The sequence below is a fragment of the Chanos chanos genome, chromosome 5 (genome assembly GCF_902362185.1).
Source record: "Chanos chanos chromosome 5, fChaCha1.1, whole genome shotgun sequence".
Lineage (NCBI taxonomy): Eukaryota > Metazoa > Chordata > Actinopteri > Gonorynchiformes > Chanidae > Chanos > Chanos chanos.
In genome coordinates this window covers 35429782-35451062 of record NC_044499.1, presented here as the reverse complement: position 1 = coordinate 35451062, position 21281 = coordinate 35429782, and the positions used below count along the sequence as shown (strand labels likewise).

Here is a 21281-nt window from a genome sequence, read left to right as displayed (position 1 = left end):
TGTTGAATAAATTAATATTGACTAATATCTGGTGTGTCTTATATCTGTAATCCTGAACCATGGTGTATGCAAACTCGTTATAAATGCAATATTCATTAGACTACGTGACATCAAATGATTGGAGAGCACCAACAAACGGTTTGGCAGTGGTGTTTTTTCTAAGACGTTTGAAGAATATGTGCTCAGGAAGTGTTTCGGATCCTTTTTGCCTCACCCTCTTTGCTTTGAGTAGTCAACTATCGATTATTGCCATTTAAAAGGTATTTCGCTGCTCCTTGAGGAATGCCCTGAGGGCCTTTAGCGCCACAGCGGTTCAGTCAGTCTGGTGCTGGACAGAGCATTTTCCTCGTGACGTCACTCCAGATGCATCAGCTGTTAACCATTATACGCAGCCTCTCTTAGTGGCTGTAAATAGAAAAACACTACGATTTATTGCGGCGACCCGAATCTTTTTTCGTTAAAATGGCTGCACAGGAGGTGCAGCCCAACGAGACTTTAGCGTCTTTGAAAACGGAATCGGAGACCCTGAAGACAAAGCTAGAGGAGGAAAGAGCAAAGCTGCATGATGTCGAATGTAAGTGTGGAGGATGAAGGGCCTCCCCATATCAACCGTTCTGTCACTTAGCGGCACGAGATTAGAGAGATAACATTGTTTAACAGCCCTCAGATGGCATATATCGTTGTTATTCGGTATTGGCGACATTTTGGAGTTTTCTGTATCAGTGCGGCTTTCTAATTCTTGAATCGCACTGATCTCTGTTATGCTAGAGAACGTGATTCGATGTAGTTTGGATTATGATGGTGGCGGTATTAATTCATACTTCCGATGTGAATTTGTTCCACCTCACTTGATATTAAGGGCATTGCTCGAGCAGTTTTCTCGCTCTTTAAAGAAATACCGATTAAAAATGTCCTTACCTCAGAATTATGAGACGTTTTCTGTATATACATATTACGTGATACTAGTACGAAACGTTGATACAGACTTCTTGACCCCCCCCCCCTTTTATTTTGGGCGACAGAGAAATATGCAGGCTTTAAGTTGAAAACACCCGTCTGTCCACCACACATGGGCTTCAAAGTTATATTCATAAACATCATTATTTTAACATTACTGCGGTCACACCAACAGTACATCAAGTGGCAGAGAAGGTGGAGGCACTGGGCCAATTCGTCATGAAGACACGAAGAACCCTGAAAGGACATGGGAATAAAGTTCTCTGCATGGACTGGTGTAAAGACAAAAGGAGGATCGTGAGTTCATCACAGGTAAAGTGCTGTAAACCTCCGCGAGGGCCTAAACCTAGGGATGCGTCCTGCTGGTTTACTAAAATTGGGCGTTTAGCGGTCTAGCGGGTCTATTTCAGTCGCTGTCCGTGGTTCTGATTTGGGGATGGGGGGGGGGGGGGGGGGGGCGCAGTTGAAATTGAAGTCTCAGCTAATGAAGTCACAGCTAATGAGTTATTATTTTAATGTATAAAACGTTACATCTCATTATTAACGCTAATAGTCTCAGATACCAACAGCAAAAATGTACTAGTAAATACACTTTTTCCAATTTAGGATGGAAAGGTGATTGTTTGGGATGCATTTACCACCAATAAGGTAAATATTTACATCTTGCGTCGACATTCATTTTATTCAAAATTTACATTAAATGCTCATTACCATATAGGTTGATGTAACTTACCGAAAAGCTCAAAATTGTAAATATTTCAAAACTATGTTTAAAGCGTCTATGTACATACAATGGGCATTTTTGAGTATTTAGCATTTGTGGTGCTCGCCTTCTCCTGATTACTCCTGTTCTGTAGGAACATGCTGTGACCATGCCGTGTACGTGGGTAATGGCGTGTGCCTATGCCCCCTCTGGGTGTGCAGTGGCCTGTGGGTAAGTGGCAAGAGCTGCCAATGGTCTTGATGGCCATGGTTTTATCAAGTGGTTTGCTGGCAGGAAGAATGCTCCTTATTATGTTTCAAATCTGAACCAAATTACTCTTAGTGAAAGCCTCCAAGACCTCTTTATTTCAGATGTTATGTTGTCAGCGTCTTAGTTATTTTTGAATTGGTTTATTTATGATTAATCCTAATGTAATGTATAAAATGTTGATGCATGTTTGTTTTGTTTTGGTTTCTTTTCATCCAGTGGACTGGATAACAAGTGCTCAGTCTACCCCTTGTCCTTGGATAAGAATGAGAACCTTGCAGCTAAGAAGAAATCTGTGGCAATGCACACCAACTACTTGTCAGCCTGCAGTTTCACCAACTCAGACATGCAGGTATGCTGTTTCAAAATGTGATGAAATAGTGTCTTAAAGCAAAAAAAAAAAAAAAAAAAGAATAGAAGCGATCTACTAAGAGCACACTTTTAAAAGTAACAGTATATTGTAGTCTGTACTGAATATGAAAATATTTTAACAGTACATTGACAGCGCTATTGGATGAGTCATTTCTCATCCATTTGCTTCCTCCTCTGCATTCTCTTGGAATTCTAAAGAGGAGAGCACTGATTATAATGTCTCTGTGAAGGAAATAACCTATGGTCTTTAATAATTGATTATAGTCTACCCAGGCCCTCTTGAAGTTACTGGTCACATGAGTTGGTGCAGCCCATTTGAGAGATGCTATTTATAGTCCATATTTCAATCTCTGTCTGTAATAGGGCAGCAGGTATTTTACACACCCACTGTCAGATTGAATGATTACCTTGCACATAATGAGAAACATGTCGAAAAGCTGGTTTCTCCCTGCGGACAGAATGGATTCTTCAAGCGTACATATAATTCTCTAAGTCAAAAAGAGCTGCTAGATTGCTCCAATGAAATAAGATAGAGTTCATACAACAATAAGCTTTTATCATGAGCAGGCACACAGAATGTTTGGAATAGCAAGTCAACTCTCCTTTTAAACGTTATGCATTCTGGAAATTCCAAAACCGTATATTGATAGATCTCTGTCATATTATTCAAGTTCATTCGCACTGTGCTGTATACCAACAGTTGTAACAAGAGTTATACATGTTCACACAGCAAAGGAATAGAATATGGAGCTAATGGGTTCCTGATTTCTGAATGTGACTTGTCACAGATTCTCACGTCGAGCGGAGACGGGACATGTGCACTGTGGGACGTGGAGAGCGGACAGCTGCTGCAGAGTTTCCATGGCCACGCGGCAGATGTGCTTTGTCTGGACTTGGCCCCCTCAGAGACGGGCAACACCTTTGTCTCAGGGGTGAGTACAGAGAATTCTCAGCTATGGAAATTTCTGTGTCGCCGTGTGCAATGCCAGAATGAACAGGACACCGTAATTACTGTAAGCTGTTCTGTCTCTCTATCTGGGCGCGCTCTCGCCCTCTCTTCAGCAGCTACATGTTTGTTGTGTCCTTGAATCTACTGATGTTTTGAAGATACTGTGGCTCATCTTTATACATGCGCAAATACATTCACATGCAAGATACTGTTTGCACACAACTTTAAGTGTCGTCTTTTGTATGCCTTTCAGGGCTGTGACAAGAAAGCCAACGTGTGGGACATGCGCTCGGGGCAGTGTGTCCAGTCCTTTGAAACCCACGAATCAGATATAAACAGTGTCCGGTGAGTGCTTTTATGGCCCTTTTCTTTCATCAAGACCCCACTGACTATTACACTCTCTAATGGAGTCTCTGTAATTGGTTTTACTGTAGTTTTTGACAGCCTTTCTGCCAATGCACTGTTTCTATTATGAATAAACAATATTTTGTTTATATTGCTATTGCTATTAAAATATTACATAATCAGGAATGTGCAGCAGCACACAGAGAGGCAGTATGTTGAAAACTATTTGCTGTAATGTTTGAGTTGATTTATGTGTTTGGGGTTTATTACTACAGATATTATCCCAGTGGAGATGCGTTTGCCTCCGGCTCTGACGATGCCACTGTAAGCCTTCTCTTCTCTCCCTTTAGTATCCAAAAATTCACAATCTCATTAAATACCACAGTGCTCTTTAACATCCTGTTTCTTTTCCCCTAGTGTCGTCTGTACGACCTGAGGGCAGACAGAGAGGTAGCTATCTATTCTAAAGAGAGCATCATATTTGGTGCGTCAAGCGTGGACTTTTCTCTCAGTGGTAAGAGATGAACAGCATGTTATTTTTTTTCTCCTGCTTTAACAGAAAATAAACACAATTTGTTTTTACTGATAACTTAAATATAAGACTTGTTACTGTACGTGGCGATGTATGTTTTTTTTTTTGGATATTCCGGTCTCATCAGTTCATCGTTATTTAACGTGTGGTCTGATCATTTTATGATCAATTTTATGGTGTTTTGTAGGCCGACTTCTCTTCGGGGGCTACAATGATTACACCATTAATGTGTGGGACGTTCTGAAGGGAACCAGGGTGTCCATTCTGTTTGGCCATGAGAACCGGGTCAGCACACTGCGTGTGTCCCCAGATGGCACGGCATTCTGCTCAGGCTCCTGGGATCACACTCTGCGGGTAGGAGAGGACAGAGCAAAAACACTTAGCTCTATCAAATATACCTCTGTTTCTTTTGTGTCAAATTGTCTGTAATGTGTCAGTATTTTTAGTTTCAGTCTTTCCAGTTATGTCAAATGGCCACTTTTGAAACCTGGTATGATACACTTAATATGATATTCTCTGCTATGATGTAAAGCATAATCTGTAAATTCCTCATTGCAGCCCATTACTTTGTTAAACAGAGACCACAAGCCAGGGAATTCATCATTCTCAAATTCATAGTCAGTGCTTTGAGTCAATGCAGAGAATAATAATACATGACATCCACATGATAATTTTAAATGGTTGAAAACTACAACCAGGTTTTATTATCGGATAAAACAATTTAACATCTAAGATTTCAGTGCATTTTCCCCTCAGTCAGTAGAAATTTTTGAAGCTGGTCATTGAGCAGCAAGAAATATAGCAAACTAAGTTTTTGATTGTATCTCTTGTTTTCTTTGTCATTCTTCTCTATAGATCTGGGCCTGAGGATGGGACCAAGTGAATTTTGTGTTAGCCACTGTTTAGCCATGTCATCCAGAAGTTTCACATTTACTACAGAGTCTGCGTGTTGTTCGTATGGAGTACAGCAGTAGTGTATAGAGAAAGGACTGTACTGTGTTGTAGGCTTAGAAACACAGACAGGTAGCTCTGTGCCTGAGAACAGTCCTATTGTTTTGTCCTAACACACTGGTTCAGTGGGTGCAGTGTAAGGATTCTGGTTATAAAAAAGAAAAAAAAGTACTGTTTGTCCTCTGTATAGTGTGATTAATACCACTGGATTTTTACAATCACTTCTTCAACAAGAATACGTCTCACACAAACATCTGAATTCACATATATGAAAAATTCTTCTACAGTTATATTCAGGAATTGTAACAATGTAATATCTAATCATATCTAAACCACAATTGTATCTGGAAATACTATACACATTTCATTTGTGCTACTTGCAAGAATTTTAAAATGTCAGATGGATAGAGGAAAACGAGAGCAAAGATGTGCATGAAAGAAGATTAGGGGCGAAATATCTGGACACTTTAATCTGTGATAAGTGTATTTTTTGTTTTGTTTTGTTTTGTCTTTTTTTGTTGTTTTTAAATTATTAATCTGTGTAACCACATTTTGCCATTGAAAGTATATTTGAGATTGACTTGTTTCTCCATTCAGTGTCAGCCTCTAAGCCAGAAGAGATAGACCTTGAGAACTAGGTTTTTGATCAAATATGCAACTATATCACAGCTCAGATTTTCACAATGGGTATTACATATTTAGTTGTACTGTCACACATATATTGCGCTAATAATAATGATCATTAATCATTGCACTATATTCATTGTCTTTTACCGTAGCAGAGTGTATATACAATTCCAGTCACAGCATAAATTATAGTATGATTAAATCCTAATAAATAGATTTTAAATATTGATGATTGCTTTGTTATATTCAAGCTGTCTTATGTTGTATTGAAACCACTGAACTAATTAAATCACATCACTGGGTTCTTTCCTGCACCTCAGATTTTCACTGGAAAAAAAAATAAGGAGTTTTTCCTCCCTTTCCAGATGCAAGAGCAAATGTAATAAGAAATATTAGTCTGACAGCGCCTCCTCATGTCATTGAACAACTCTGACACTACCACATCATAATTATGAATCGATACCAAATATAGATAAATTATAAAGATGATTTACTGATGTCAGATCAGATTACCCATGCCTCAGTGGTTAATACTGTTTCCTCACAGCAAGAAGGGTTTGAATCCCGGCCGGAATTTGCATGTTCTCCCCGTGTTTGCATGGGTTTCCTTTGGTTTCCTCCCACCGCAACGACATGATGTTAGTACTCCTGTCAGTGACCCTGACCAAGGCACTGGCAAAAAGACCTGGAGCTCATAGTGTTTGTGCTCACTGGTGTTAGGATGGGTTAAATGCAGTGGCTGCCTTTACAAATAAAGCAATACCACAATGTTCCTATACCTTTGGAGTTTCTCTTGTTGAATTATAGTCGCTAGTCCAGCAGGTGGCGCTATAGATATGTGATCATTCCTGGTGCTACCACTGAGGAAGCGAAACGGGAAATGAGAGTTGTAGGGCTCCAATTTGCAGCGTCAAATGATGGCTGACTGTAATCCCTATAATGTAAACATTGGTCCCACAGTCATGTCTCGTTTTGATTAGTGGGTTTATTTTCCGTATGACTGACACTGAACTAGGATCCTCTTCCGGGTTTTGTCGAAATAACAAACTTTCTGATAATTAGTGCCTTAAAAGCTGCCATGAGTGATGTTGTTGAGAAGACACTCAGTGCTCTTCCGAGTCTGCTATCGCTAGATTCTCAACCAGGAGCTGGGAAACTCTCCTCTACCTCTAAATTAGGCAGTTTGATACGAAACATCACTGAACTGACGTCTAAACATGTGAGTTTATATTTATAGGGTTTACTTTGGCCTTGTTTAACACTTTGGATTCCTGTATCTTTACCGGAACGCTAAAAAGCTAACTTGGGAACTCCTTGGCTGTTCAGCTGGATTGTATTTCATAATAAGGTTCGCGGTCCCGGCTTAATTTTGTCTTTTACTCGGTCGTCTCGCAGGAAGAAGAGAAACTCATTAAACGGGAACTGGCAGCTCTTAAAGAGCAGGTTTCTTCACCAAACACTACCATGGTGAGTTTCGTTTTTAGCTCTTTCTGTCAGACTTGGGACACAAGTATGCTTAGCTCTGCCGTAATATGTAGGAGACACATTTTCTCATAGATACAACCCTAAATTGTTCCTCGTTCCCTTCCCCTTGTTGTTTCTAGAAGAATTCACAATGACTGTATTTGTTGTAGAAGTGCACCAGACACAGCATTCATCTGACTAGATAGTGGTTTGGAGTTATGTTAATACCAATGATTCTTATTCAGTCGTGATCTCAGATTTGAGTTAAAGACCAGATGGATTAGTTTGGGATGAGGCATTGGTGAGAACATGTGTTGTGTTATGCATTGGCTGTCACTGTAGAAACAGATGAGGGAGGCGATGGTGAGAGCCATCTACTGTGAGATGTTGGGATATGAGGCCTCCTTCACGTACATCCATGCCATCAAACTTGCCCAGCAGGGCACTGTACTTGAGAAGAGAGTGGGTATGTCCACTCTCATAATTCATTACACATCTGCTTCAATCAGGTCCAAGCTAATATACCACATCATGGCATTTGCTTCGTTTAACTTTTTTATAGCATTCAGAGAGACCTATTCACCAGAAAATTAAATTAAACTGTGCATGGAAACTGATTGGAAATGGATTCTAAATGCTTTACCTAATCCTGTTATGTTTATGTGTATCCAGGCTACCTTGCGGTATCATTATTTCTCAACGAAAGCCATGATCTTCTGCTGCTGCTTGTTAATACAGTGTTAAAGGTCAGTTACATTTCAGATTTGCTCGCAGTCAGCATCAAGAAGCTGATTTTGCTTGTTTCTGTGACCTTGCTGATTATTGTCAAAGACAAGATTCATAATCCAGCTAGTTTTGGATCATTTTACAAAGGGCTGTGCAAGAACTTTTTTTTTTTTTTTTAACTTGTTTGCGTGACTATTGAAAATGTAACTTATTACATTAAAATGTTATATGTTGCACAGAACATCACATGCCACACAGCATTTGTATTTTTCTCATTTGTAGGACCTTCAGAGCTCAAATCTCATTGAGGTTTGCATGGCTTTAACTGTCGTCAGTCAAGTGTTCCCCAAGGACATGATACCTGCCATACTTCCAGTGGTTGAGGAAAAGCTAACACATCCAAAGTAAGTTTCTCTGCGCTCCAGATGATGTCCTACTTTAATACTGTGCTGTGTGCACAGACAAATCAATACAAACTATTTTTACATCACCTAGCAACATGAAATGCTACATTCACTACTCCGTAGAGCACTGCACTCCAGTGAAAACTGAAGTCTTCAAATATTGAACAAATGGAAATTCGCGGTCTCTTTGCTTCTTACAGGGAGATTATCCGACGGAAAGCAGTCCTGGCCTTGTACAAATTCTATCTGATTGCTCCCAATCAGGTCCAGCATATTCACGCCAAGTTCCGGAAAGCCCTTTGTGATAAAGATCCTGGTGTCATGACGGCCTCCTTGCACATCTACCTGCAGTTGATCAAGGTTTCCTCTGTCTTAATAAAATGTTTTTCCAACAGTTTGATATTGTTTTGTCCCATTGGGGTCCCAATGGGTCTTTCATTTGTCAGAAATGTTATTAGCGTTTCATGTTGTGGGATTCATCATTGCTCTCTTTCGTAATTATGACTTGTTGTGGTTTAGTTCTTTCAAGGGAAGAACTGTAATGTCATTTTAATTTGAACAGTCACTCAGAACCCTCAAATATATATTTAACTCAGGTTTGCACTCCAAATACTGTATTGTTTGAATTCTCTAATCATCTGCCTTTCTTTCTCTTTTTCTATATGTTCTCCCTCCCACCTTTCTCTCCTCTCTCCAGGAGAGTCCAGACATGTACAAGGAACTGACAGGCAGTTTTGTGACTATCTTGAAGCAGGTTGTTGGGGGGAAACTTCCCATAGACTTCAACTATCATAGTGTTCCGGCCCCTTGGCTCCAAATTCAGCTGCTGCGAATCCTCGGTCTGCTTGGCAGAGAGGACCAGAGGTATGGACAGACTCACCTGATTTCACCCAGGCTTCAGCCCACTTTCAAACAGCCTTGTTCCCAGGAAAATGGACATTTCGGTGACAGTGAATCCGACCCAAGAAACACTTTGAGAGTGTTTGATCAGTTAACTCATCTGCTGCCTCTGTGAAACATCCCAGTTTTGTTGTAAAGTCATCTTGGCTAATTGGAAGTTAGGAAAAACAGTTTGCTTTCAGCTCATCCCTGCTTATTAGTTTGATGGTGGTTTGAATGCAGGTTTCCATACACTATCAGTAATCATTACAATCATAGCAAGCAAGCTAATCAAATTTGCTGTCTTAACACAGTGAAACCAACAGTCATATGATATCAATCTTCTGCTTTACGCAGCACTAGTGAACTGATGTATGACGTTTTAGACGAGTCACTGCGAAGAGCAGAAATGAATCATAATATCACGTACGGTGAGTGAAATATGAGTCTCATACTGTTTTCAACATATTATTATTATCATCAACATATTACAAACCTCAGGTCTGCTCTGATGTTCAATGTCTTCTGCAGCCATTCTGTATGAGTGTGTAAAGGCCATTTACTCCATCTACCCTAAATCGGAACTGTGTGAAAAAGCGGCCAAATGCATCGGAAACTTTGTCTTATCTCCCAAGATCAACCTTAAATATCTGGGTAAGACCCGTTCATGCCTTTTCTGATAGTGATTCTTATGAGATATTCAACACTGTTAAATCTAAAAGGCTCTCGGTTGATGTTTTATGTTGTTTATGTTTTTGTTTACGTGTTAGGGCTGAAAGCCCTCACCTACGTGGTCCAGCAGGATGCTAACCTGGCCTTACAACACCAGATGACTATTATTGAATGTCTGGACCATCCTGACCTCATCATTAAAAAGGAGGTACACCAGTGCTTAACCAACGCAGTGCGGTTCTACAATGCAGAGTAGATTGCATTGTTTGACCAGATTGTGTTCTGCAGTATTTTTCCAAGGGCAAAAATGAGCATTGTTCATGTACAGTGAAGTGTTTCTGTCTTTCTAAGTTAGGACAGCGCATACAGAATTGCTCATGTTAACTTTTATACATATTCGGCAGCTGCGGGCAGAACATTGGGTGTAACTCTTCACGGTTCTGTTGTTCCATGGAAGAGTAGTGAGAAGAACATTATAGACTGATCAGTTGATCTGTTAATTAATGTGTAACCACTGTTCTTTGATCTTCCCCCAGACTTTAGAGCTGCTCTTCCGGATCACCAACACCCAAAACGTGACCGTTATTGTGGAAAAGATGCTTGGTTTCCTCAAGCTGAGTAATGATGACTACACCATTGTCGATCTCGTTGGGAAAGTTGCAGAGCTGGCAGAGAAATATCCTTTTGACTATAGGTTAACCTGTGATTGCAGTACCACATGACTTACAATACGCTGCAAGACAATTCATCTGGAGCTCTTTATTATATCAGTGTTAAACTGCATGCATGTTTTACACTAAATGATGTCAGTGTTTGCAGAAGGCAAAGAGATTCATTTTTGAGTATTTGCTACTTAAAACGTAATCATTCTTTTATTGCTTGAGTGTTTAGTTACATGTCCAATATGTTTGCATATGTAGTTGTGTTCCTATACCTGCTGTTATACGTATGCGCCGGACAATGAGTGGTTTATCCAGACGATGAATGAAGTGTTTTCCTTTGGAGGGGACATGATGCAACCTGACATCCCAAACAGCTTCCTCAGGCTCTTAGCAGAAGGTAACACCCATCATAGGACACAGTATATGGCTCTTATTTACTTCTCTTGTTTTTTCTTAGGAATGAGTGGTGTGAATCTTTGAGAGAGTGTGTTTGCGCACGCATGTGTGCATTTGTGCATAAGTCCCTTTTGCTAATGTTTGGATGTAAAAGCTCTGTGTATGTGTGTGTGTGTGTGTGTGTGTGTGTGTGTGTGTGTGTTTGTGTGTGTGTGTGTGTGTGTGTGTCTGTGTGTTTGTGTGTGTGTGTGTGTCTGTGTGTTTGTGTATGTGTGTGTCTGTGTGTTTGTGTTTGCCAGGCTGTGAGAGCGCAGAGGAAAGCAGGCAGTTGAGGCTCTATGCTGTGGACTCGTATCTGGCTGTGCTGCAAAAAGACTCCGCCCACTTGCCTCAACGCTTTCTGCAAATCATCAGTTGGGTGGGTCTTTACACTCTGCTCCCAACTGATTTCAGACTCATCAGACATCGTGATTAACTGCTATAGTGATTAGTGCTATGGGGCTCAGTTTTACACAAATTTTTTTGAATCCCTGTTCTCAGTGAGATGGAATGATTTGTGTTGCTGTCTGTGTTGTGTTATGATGCTGGTAGGTATTTCTTATCTATGTTTTTATATACATTGCCTGGCCAAAAAAAAAGTTGCCGTTAGGACTTGGAGCCTCTGGAGGCAGTGTTATGATCTGGGGTTGCTTCAACTGCTCAGGTCTGGCCTCAGCAACGTTATGTGGCAATACAATGAAGTCAGCTGAGTACCTGAATTTACTGAATGGTAAGGTTATCCCATCAATGGATTTTTTCTTCCCTGATGGCATGGGCGTATTCCAGGATGACAATGCCAAGATTCATCAGACTGAAATTGTGAAAGAGTGGTTCAGGGAGCATGAGGAATTTTCACACATGAATTGGCCACAACAGAGTCCTGACCTTAACCCCACTGGAAATCTTTGGGATATGATGGAGAAGACTTTACAGAGTGGTTCAACTCCCCCATCTTCAAGATGTCGGCCAAAAACGAATGCAACTCTGGACGGAAATAAATGTTGTGACGTTGAAAAAAGTTGTCGAAACAATGCCACGGCGAATGCGCCGTAATCAAAGCTAAAGGCGGCCCAACAAAATATTAGAGTGTGCGACTTTTTTTTGGCAAGGCAGTGTAGTATTTATCGCACCAAACTGCCTCAGTAGAGTATTAGGTTGGTAGAAGGTTGAAGATAGCTTAGAGATTAGCAGCATATTCAAAGAGTAAAATGTAATAATGAGTTCACCCAAAATGTGATACTTCATGACCATATTTAGAAAGAAGTAAAAACGCTACCACTAAATTTTAAATTCTTTTTTTGTGCTTGCTCAGGTTTTGGGCGAGTACTCACACCTGAAGGAGGGGTTGGATGTTCAGGAGGTCAGACAGCTCTTGATGAAGCTGTTGGATCGGAAGGGCGTTACCACGGAAACCCGATGCTGGGTCCTAAGTTCCCTGATGAAGTTATGTGAGGGTCCTGGTGCTGATGAAATGGCGCAGGAGCTGGTGGAGAGGTGGGGCTCATCCCTGGATCCTCTGCTCCGTCAGCAGGCCCAGGAGCTGCTGTGTCTGAGCCTGGACAAGGATCTCCGAACCCGGACACTGCCCCTTGCCACCACCTGGGACGGTCTGGAGGTAGAGGAACACCAGCCCAAACTGCATCAGCTAGTCTTGAGAATTTAGTGTCTACATACAAAGATGATCTGTTTTCGACATCTTTTGAATGCAGATGATAAATGTACCTGTATTAGAGGTTTGATAAAAACAGTAAGGCACATTAGCTCAAAGGTGTGTATCACGATGACTAAAATAGTCATCACTAAGTGGGACTGTGGGTGTCTCACACCCTGAAAATCAGCCACAGTACTATGCCTACACAAACACCAACTCTCCTGAACTTTTTTTTCTTTTAATTTGTAATCCTTCTGATTTGTGTACACCAGTATTGATTTCATTAGTGTGTTTGTATTTGTGTGTATATGTGTATGTGTGCATTTGTGTGTGTGTATTTGTATATGTGTATATATATATATATATATATATATATATGTGTGTGTGTGTGTTCTCCAGGTGGACTCATCTCTGTCTTTCCTGGACGGCTTTGTGGCAGAGGCTCTGGCTGCTGGAGCAGCACCGTACAAACCGCCTCATCAGAGGCAACAGGAGCAGTGCCAGGAGAAAGGTTTGCCCTCTCAAATCATCCAAAACACCACAGTCTGCCCTCTCAAATCATCCAAAACACCACAGTCTGCCCTCTCAAATCATCCAAAACACCACAGTCTGCCCTCTCAAACCATCCAAAACACCACGGTCTGCCCTCTCAAATCACCCAAAACACCACAGTCTGCCCTCTCAAATCACCCAAAACACCACAGTCTGCCCTCTCAAATCATCCACAACACCACAGTCTGCCCCCTCAAATCATCTAAAACACCACAGTCTGCCCTCTCAAATCATCCACAACACCACAGTCTGCCCTCTTAAACCATCCACAACACCACAGTCTGCCCTCTCAAATCATCCAAAACACCACAGTCTGCCCTCTCAAATCACCCAAAACACCACAGTCTGCCCTCTCAAATCATCCAAAACACCACAGTCTGCCCTCTCAAATCATCCACAACACCACAGTCTGCCCTCTCAAATCATCCAAAACACCACAGTCTGCCCTCTCAAATCATCCAAAACACCACAGTCTGCCTTCTCAAATCACCCAAAACACCACAGTCTGCCCTCTCAAATCACCCAAAACACCACAGTCTGCCCTCTCAAATCATCCACAACACCACAGTCTGCCCTCTCAAATCATCTAAAATACCACAGTCTGCCCTCTCAAATCATCCAAAACACCACAGTCTGCCCTCTCAAATCATCCAAAACACCACAGTCTGCCCTCTCAAACCATCCAAAACACCACAGTCTGCCCTCTCAAATCATCCAAAACACCAGTCTGCCATCTCAAATCATCTAAAATACCACAGTCTGCCCTCTCAAATCATCTAAAATACCACAGTCTGCCCTCTCAAATCATCTAAAACACCACAGTCTGCCCTCTCAAATCATCCAAAACACCAGTCTGCCATCTCAAATCATCTAAAATACCACAGTCTGCCCTCTCAATTCATCCACAACACCAGAGTCTGCCCTCTCAAATCATCTAAAACACCACAGTCTGCCCTCTCAAATCACCCAAAACACCACAGTCTGCCCTCCCAAATCATCCAAAACACCACAGTCTGCCCTCTCAAATCATCTAAAATACCACAGTCTGCCCTCTCAAATCATCCAAAACACCACAGTCTGCCCTCTCAAATCATCCAAAACACCACAGTCTGCCCTCTCAAATCATCCACAACACCACAGTCTGCCCTCTCAAACCATCTAAAACACCACAGTCTGCCCTCTCAAATCATCCAAAACACCACAGTCTGCCCTCTCAAATCATCCAAAACACCACAGTCTGCCCTCTCAAATCATCCAAAACACCACAGTCTGCCCTCTCAAATCATCCAAAATACCACAGTCTGCCCTCTCAAATCATCCACAACACCACAGTCTGCCCTCTCAAGTCATGCACAACACCACAGTCTGCCCTCTCAAATCATCTAAAACACCACAGTCTGCCCTCTCAAATCATCCAAAACACCACAGTCTGCCCTCTCAAATCATCCACAACACCACAGTCTGCCCTCTCAAATCATCCAAAACACCACAGTCTGCCCTCTCAAATCATCCACAACACCACAGTCTGCCCTCTCAAATCATCCACAACACCACAGTCTGCCCTCTCAAATCATCTAAAACACCACAGTCTGCCCTCTCAAATCATCTAAAACACCACAGTCTGCCCTCTCAAACCATCCACAACACCACAGTCTACCCTCTCAAATCATCTAAAATATCAGTCTGCCCTCTCAAATCACCCAAAACACCACAGTCTGCCCTCTCAAATCATCTAAAATATCAGTCTGCCCTCTCAAATCATCTAAAACACCACAGTTTTACACACAATTTCACAAGATGCACAGTGTCCTTAAACACATATTACTTAGCATAGTTTTAGAGAAGACCAAACTAATACACATTCTGATAAAAATACCACACATAATACCTCACATAATCCAAAATGACATTACTATAATATTTGGCAGTGTAATAGAAATGTGGAGGTGCATTTCAGATTTGTGTAGACTTATTGATACTGGACAGATTAATTAATTGGTTTTATTACATCTCAGTTTATAATTCAGTGGTAAAATGCTAGTTTAAAGGCACTGATTAATATTTGATTGAAAATTCATCACACAATCATCTGAGACTGGTTTATGTTTTATGTTTTCTCAGCATTGTCTCTGGAACCTTACGGCCTTTCCCTGCCGGTCAGTCTGTCGTCCTGCAGCCTCACAGACAGACAATCCCCCACCCTCCTGTCCATGAGCTCAGGGCAGTCTGGGAACAGCACAGAGCCATCAAACAAAGCTGGGTATGAACCATCTCCATTCCCAACACACTCTGTCTCACTATCACATACTGTGGTAATTTGGCCTGTGCATTCTCACTTCTGTTTACGTCAGACAATGACCTTAAAGCTCTCTCAACATATATACTGATGTTGTGTTGTATTAAGAGGTTCTTTATGGTCTTTCATTTTCAGCTCGAGCAAGCTAAACCTAGAGGGGGTGAAGAGAGTCTGGGGGAAAGAGGGATATCTTCCCCACAGGGAGGTGCCAGAGGAGTCTGCCCCCGTAGAGGAGGCCAGCAGTGCAGTGCAGTCTTCCAGCCAGCAGGGTGGCGCCAGTGACAAGAGTTCCATGGCTCACACTGAACCCGTAGAACAGGACAAAGAAAAACAGCAACTGGCCTCCTCTTTATTCGTCGGCCTAGGTTCCCACAACGCCACGTCTCTGGTTAGTTTACATCCTTTTGGTCCATGTGTTGTATCAGCTTGCCATAATAGATAATTAATCATTTTGTTTTGATGGCAAAAGAAGCCATCACTACGAAAAAGTATTAATGATTAATTGATGTGTAGACTAGGAGAGGGGCAATTGGAGTGGAATTGCTGATCTTTCTTTTTGCCTTACCTTTGACTTGCATGTAATATCCTTCTGATATGTTTTCTTTTGCTGTGAATGTAAACTTCTCTGTCTCTCGACTCAAATAGATGGGAAAAAGTGAAACTCCATCTCAGAGGTTCAGGAGGAAACCCCGAACGCAGGTATCCACATCATCATCTGTCACCAGTGAGAAATCTGACTCCTCCCACTCCTCCCGCAGCACTGTGGACAGTTTTCTCTATGGCAGCCTACTGGAGGAGGAGCCAGTTCTGCCCCAACCAAACACTAGCCACACCCCCAGAGTCACTACAGCCAATGGTTCCAGTGAAACCAAGACTCAGAGTTTCATTCCAACCAATGGCACGTTTGAAGGTGAAGAAGCAGAAGAAGAGGAGGAGGAGCCAACACAAACTGAAAATGACATTACATCAGTGACTGCACACAGGACAAAACAGGGGTCTTTGATAATGAATAGTGATATGGTGATAGTCCAGCCCACCATGTGGTCTGACCAACCCAAGGACTGGTCTCAGGATGACAGTGGTGACCTACTCTCGTCTGGTTCTGACACACACATGGAGACCAGTCCCCTCTTACTGCTGCCTGCTGACCTGAGAGACCTTCCCCACTCCAACATTAACACACTGGCAGCAGACCAAAGCCTGCTCCTCTCCTCTTGCCATGTCTACAGAGACGACGCCCTTGTCTTAGTTATATTTCTGTCCAATTCTGGGGAAACACCCATCCAAGAAATAGCTGTCCAACTGAACTGTGAGCAGTTAGAGGTATGTAAAGGTTTAAAAAGGTTTAAAATGGGCTTTAACTGTATAGGAGAATCTGTTCATGTTGTGGATATGTGTATGATTATTGATAAAAAGACAAAGAGGATGGAATGGGATGCTTGGAGGATAGGATTGGATTGGCATATGGGATGTTAGAGAGTCTTGTATGATGGGACAGGACTGATAAGTCATGTTATATCAAGACAAGACAAGCAGCTCAGTAACTGTTGTCTAATACCAATTCTTCACAATGTACTCATGAACAAGTGTGTATTTCAAATCTGCCTCTCTCTCTCTCCCTCTCTTTCCCTCTTTCTCTTTCACTGTGTGTGCATGTATATGTGTGTGTGTGTGTGTATATGTGTGTGTCGTTACAGGTGGCCAGTCTCAGAGGTAATGTAATAGACACACTTGATGGACTGGGTACATCAGTGTGTCGATACACTCTGGTCATGGATGGTGCACACACACAGGTGGAAATGACAGGGACAGTGTCTTACCAAGCAGGGCCTGGTCACACACAAACACTGCCGTTCTCCAGCAAGCTGTCGCTGGCTGACTTCATCAGGTACTGTCCACATTTACCGCTCAACTGTTTTCTGAATAGACAGTCGTGCCTATGAACTACTCTTTCTGGAACAGAATGGAATCCACAGATTTAGACTTCTCATAGTTTACACATCCCTGTTTTGCTCCATCCTGTGGGTTGAGCTTATCTGTAGCATCTTATGTAGACATCCTCTTACTGCTGTCTGCTGTCAGAGAGCTAGTTTGACAAAATGCCGATTTCATGCCAGTTTTTATTCACTTTTGTGTTTGTTTCATTGCCTACAGATGCTTTCTTGACTGACTAAGCCCTTGTCTTGAAACAGTTGACCCCACTGAGCAAACTAACGCGTGTTTGTCAAAATAACACAAGTCAGTCCAAACTTAATAAATTACACAAAAACAAATAAAGCTCAAAAGAATCAGATATCGTCGGGTTAACAGCTGTTTATGCTGATCAGTTTAAAATTACACAATAAATTCTTTTACATAAATTTTACATAAATTCTCATCATGTGAGTCAGGAACGTTTCACATTGCACATAACATCTAAATCTGTAACACCCCTCTGTTCCTTTTAATGTGCATGCAGTATGGGGTCACTTACACGATAGAGTTTCTTATCAGCTGTGAGCCAATGATAGAAGAATCAGACAACGTATTAAAATTGGACCGACAGGGAAAATGGGATGTACAAAATGTTTTTCAGTTGTTTTGGGTTTTGGGTATTTGAGCCGCAGTTGCATTCAACTTTTCTTAACAAAAAACTTGTAGGTATGTTCATCAGTTGTTCCTGGCTGAATTTCTGTTAGCTGTGACCTCATGTCTTGTGTTCGTAGGCCTTTGGTGATCACCACAGAGGAGTATGGGAAATTATGGTTGTCCTTTTCTCATGACGTCAAACAGAACCTTAAACTCTTAAAAGGCGACAGAGACCCCCTCGTAACTACACTTGACGCCCTGAAAGAGACACTCCAGCTGCACATAGTGGACATCATAGGTAAGAGAATCTGTTTTAAATGCAATACTGTGGAATTTTTATCACTTTTTATTTTAGTTATTTGTATATTTAGTCATTCCCCATTTTTCTCACCTTCAAAGGGAGTGAGTGAGGGTCTGTACTGTGTTACTGGTTAAACATACATTTTAAAGGTAAATTTTGAATAACCCCCTTTTCTTGTGCCATTTGTGATTGTTCTCTCTCCCTCTCCCTCTCCCTCTCCCTCTCCCTCTCTCTCTCTCTCTCACTTTTCTTTCTCTCTAACTTTTCTCTCACTCTTGTACCTCCCCTCATCAGGTTCGGAGGGCATCGTCGCCTGTCGCCTGCTCCAGGGTGCCCCCTGCCTGCTGCACTGTCGTATCCATGGTGACTCGCTGGCTGTGTGGCTGCGTTCTTCTCTGCCCGGTCTCCCAGACTGCGTATTGTACTATTGCCAGAAAGCCCTACTCGAGCACTGAGCTTCCAGAAACCTCCATTTCTAGCAGCAGGAAACCAGACAGCTGGTGGTTTGGGGGAGGGGATGGGGGATGGGGGATGGGGGGAGGGCTGGAGACAGGATCCCTCCTGGGCAGTAGTGGCTGTTACCCTGTCCTATAACACACATGTATTTGGACAATACACCCTTTTAAGCAATGACTGACTGACTGAAAGCAATACACATGAATTTGTGTGTCCTCAGAATGCACTGCTTGTCTTATTTTTATTTTTTTATTTTTATTTTTTTTTTTCAACTTTCTATTTTTATTGAAATGTTAGGCAAAGGTGTTGTCTCACTACAAGCTCACATGTATTAAATACATATTTATTGATTTGATATGTGCAATTTGCAGTTGCCTTTTATTCTTACACATTTTGCTTGAGAGTGACCGAGTATGTCTCTAGATCAAGGGCCTTACTCAGCCCACGTACACTCCCCAGCCATCCCATGTATTGGGAACATATATGCCAAAGTTATACAGTCAACTTTATTTCACGTTTCCATTACAGATATATGAAATGACTGGTGCCTCCCTGAGAACTCCCTCTGTGGATGAATAATCTCTGATTTCAGATTATGGAGAGGGAATGTTCCAATGGTTTTACCTTCATGAATAATCAGCAGCAGAATGCATTACACATTTAAGCATTTTTGTTCCCCAGATACTTGTTACCTACAGTGCAATCATCAAATCTCCTTTCAGCCTCATTCAACAGCAGTTCCCAGTCATTTCTACTTATACATTCATAAGAGCAATTACACTCTGTATAAATAAAGGAGCAATGCTAACTATTTACTTACGGGCTAGTGCATAATCAAAAAAGTGTGAAATTCAAGTTAGTCATTAATTTATATCTGTCAGTGTTCAGTGAGTATGCCACATCATTTATGCAATATTATGTTCATGATTAATGACAGAATTAACTCATAAGCAGAATCTGTACATACAGTGGCATAAATATATTGAGGAAAAGATACCAGCATGTCAGCATGAACTGAGAACAAAAGGAAAATTTGTCATTTTACATTAAACCATGGCATTATTTTCCATTTGCTATTCACAAGGACTCACAAAATTCTCTTTTTTATCTATGCCTTAAAAAACGCAAATGTGACACAATATCAAAAAAATAATCTCCTCTTAAACTAGAGAGGGAGTAACACTATGTCACATGGTGGCTGTGTGAGGATGAGTGTTACACACTGCAGTACGATGCTCAATTGAGACTTTGCCTGGTTTTCTCTTTATTTAATTAAAATCACAGAGTATAGGTTTCTTATTGGACTGCAGATTTCAGCAGTGTTTCTCCTGTGTGACCTCTTAGACCATTGAAACTAAACTGACTCTGGGCTTTTTTTTTTTTCTTTTTTTTTTTTTGTTTACACTCTGAAAAGAACATATGGAGGTCTTATATACAATGACGTGATACCATAGGCTAGGTGCCTGCCAAGCCGAGCTATTAAAGAGAGTGTGTATCTGCATTGTAGCGCGAAGAAACACTCCAAAATTCTGTTGTGTGAAGTGGTGATTAATAAACTTGGTCTGCTGGATTTAATCCCCTTAGTCTCTTCTCTCAGGCTGATTAAGTTTCAAACGTGTTTTAGATTATCTTTAGATTGTAAAGTTCACATTGTTTTTTTTTTGTATAATGTTTTTTTTATATACAACACAGTGAGGGTGTTTTTTAAAGAAATATGCAAGTGAAGACACTCATGGATTCTCTAAAATGTTTTATTTTACAAAAGTTCATATTTGTTTATATATTCTCTTTTAAAATCTCATGGAAGTTATTTGTCAGATTTGACAGACTTGCCAGTATGTTGTTAAAACTACCTGTGAATTATTGTACTGACCAAAAACACATGCATCCCTTTTTCCACTCATTGCATGTTCAACGTAAACTATTGAATGGTTAGATAGCCATGGTAGTATCAAAACCCTTAACGCTGATTACACAAGTCTTTTTGTGTGTGTGTGTGTGTCACCACATAAATGTTTTTGCGGTTGTTTTAATCATAGCCTAACAGGCTAAAAATGAAAAGATGTTTGTGCTGTTATATTTGTTGATTCGGTCTGAACCATCTATGGTCTTACATGGAGGAGGTCAGTACACTAGGTCAACCTCCACATTAGTAACAGCCTGTACTGTACTGCAGGTTTGGGTATGTATGTGTCTTTATATAGTGTTTCCTTTTTCTGCTGTGTGTCTGTCTAGAATGTCTGTGTATATGTTTATATGCTGTTCATTTCTATGTTGACTGTCCTGTGTATCTGTACACTAGATATGTGTGCATGTTCACTGTGCTCTGTATTGTGTATCTGCACAGTAAGATGTAGATGTGTGAGTTTTTAAAGTTTTTCTGGCAGTACTGTGCTTATGCTGTGTTTCTGTACAGTAGTTTTAGATGCATGTGTCTGTGTGTAAACTATTCTGTCAGTTTTGTGTGTATGCGCAGGTTACCTGTACAGTACATTTCTGTTTGTGTGTATGT

General features: G+C 41.2%; 2 protein-coding genes across 2 annotated transcripts; both read left to right on the top strand.

Annotated features, from left to right (window-relative positions):
- Nucleotides 1-462: 462 nt before the first annotated feature.
- gnb5a (guanine nucleotide binding protein (G protein), beta 5a) lies at nt 463-4992 on the top strand. Its single transcript, XM_030774919.1, has 11 exons — nt 463-574; nt 1133-1269; nt 1564-1605; nt 1815-1891; nt 2147-2279; nt 3088-3231; nt 3502-3593; nt 3869-3917; nt 4011-4107; nt 4313-4479; nt 4981-4992. The coding sequence occupies exons 1-11, from the start codon at nt 463-465 to the stop codon at nt 4990-4992; spliced, it is 1062 nt and encodes a 353-aa protein (XP_030630779.1).
- A 1764-nt stretch (nt 4993-6756) lies between these two features.
- ap4e1 (adaptor related protein complex 4 subunit epsilon 1) lies at nt 6757-18790 on the top strand. The gene is made up of 21 exons (XM_030775671.1): nt 6757-6922; nt 7099-7170; nt 7510-7633; nt 7840-7913; nt 8176-8297; nt 8498-8657; nt 8995-9161; nt 9534-9607; nt 9708-9830; nt 9947-10056; nt 10385-10524; nt 10795-10907; nt 11206-11324; nt 12258-12560; nt 12996-13107; nt 15270-15408; nt 15580-15832; nt 16090-16767; nt 17142-17332; nt 18150-18310; nt 18608-18790. Exons 1-21 carry the CDS (start codon nt 6782-6784, stop codon nt 18766-18768), a joined length of 3537 nt encoding a protein of 1178 aa, XP_030631531.1. The 5' UTR covers nt 6757-6781; the 3' UTR covers nt 18769-18790.
- The last annotated feature ends 2491 nt before the right edge of the window (nt 18791-21281 follow it).

Excerpts from the sequence above, each read along its gene's own strand:
- gnb5a (XM_030774919.1), top strand. The coding sequence starts at position 463 with ATGGCTGCACAGGAGGTGCAGCCCAACGAGACTTTAGCGTCTTTGAAA. Across the intron at positions 1,892-2,146 it reads GGGTGTGCAGTGGCCTGTGG|TGGACTGGATAACAAGTGCT; the intron begins GTAAGTGGCAAG and ends CTTTTCATCCAG. Across the intron at positions 4,108-4,312 it reads CGTGGACTTTTCTCTCAGTG|GCCGACTTCTCTTCGGGGGC; the intron begins GTAAGAGATGAA and ends GGTGTTTTGTAG.
- ap4e1 (XM_030775671.1), top strand. The coding sequence starts at position 6,782 with ATGAGTGATGTTGTTGAGAAGACACTCAGTGCTCTTCCGAGTCTGCTA. Across the intron at positions 7,634-7,839 it reads TGTACTTGAGAAGAGAGTGG|GCTACCTTGCGGTATCATTA; the intron begins GTATGTCCACTC and ends ATGTGTATCCAG. Across the intron at positions 11,325-12,257 it reads TTCTGCAAATCATCAGTTGG|GTTTTGGGCGAGTACTCACA; the intron begins GTGGGTCTTTAC and ends GTGCTTGCTCAG.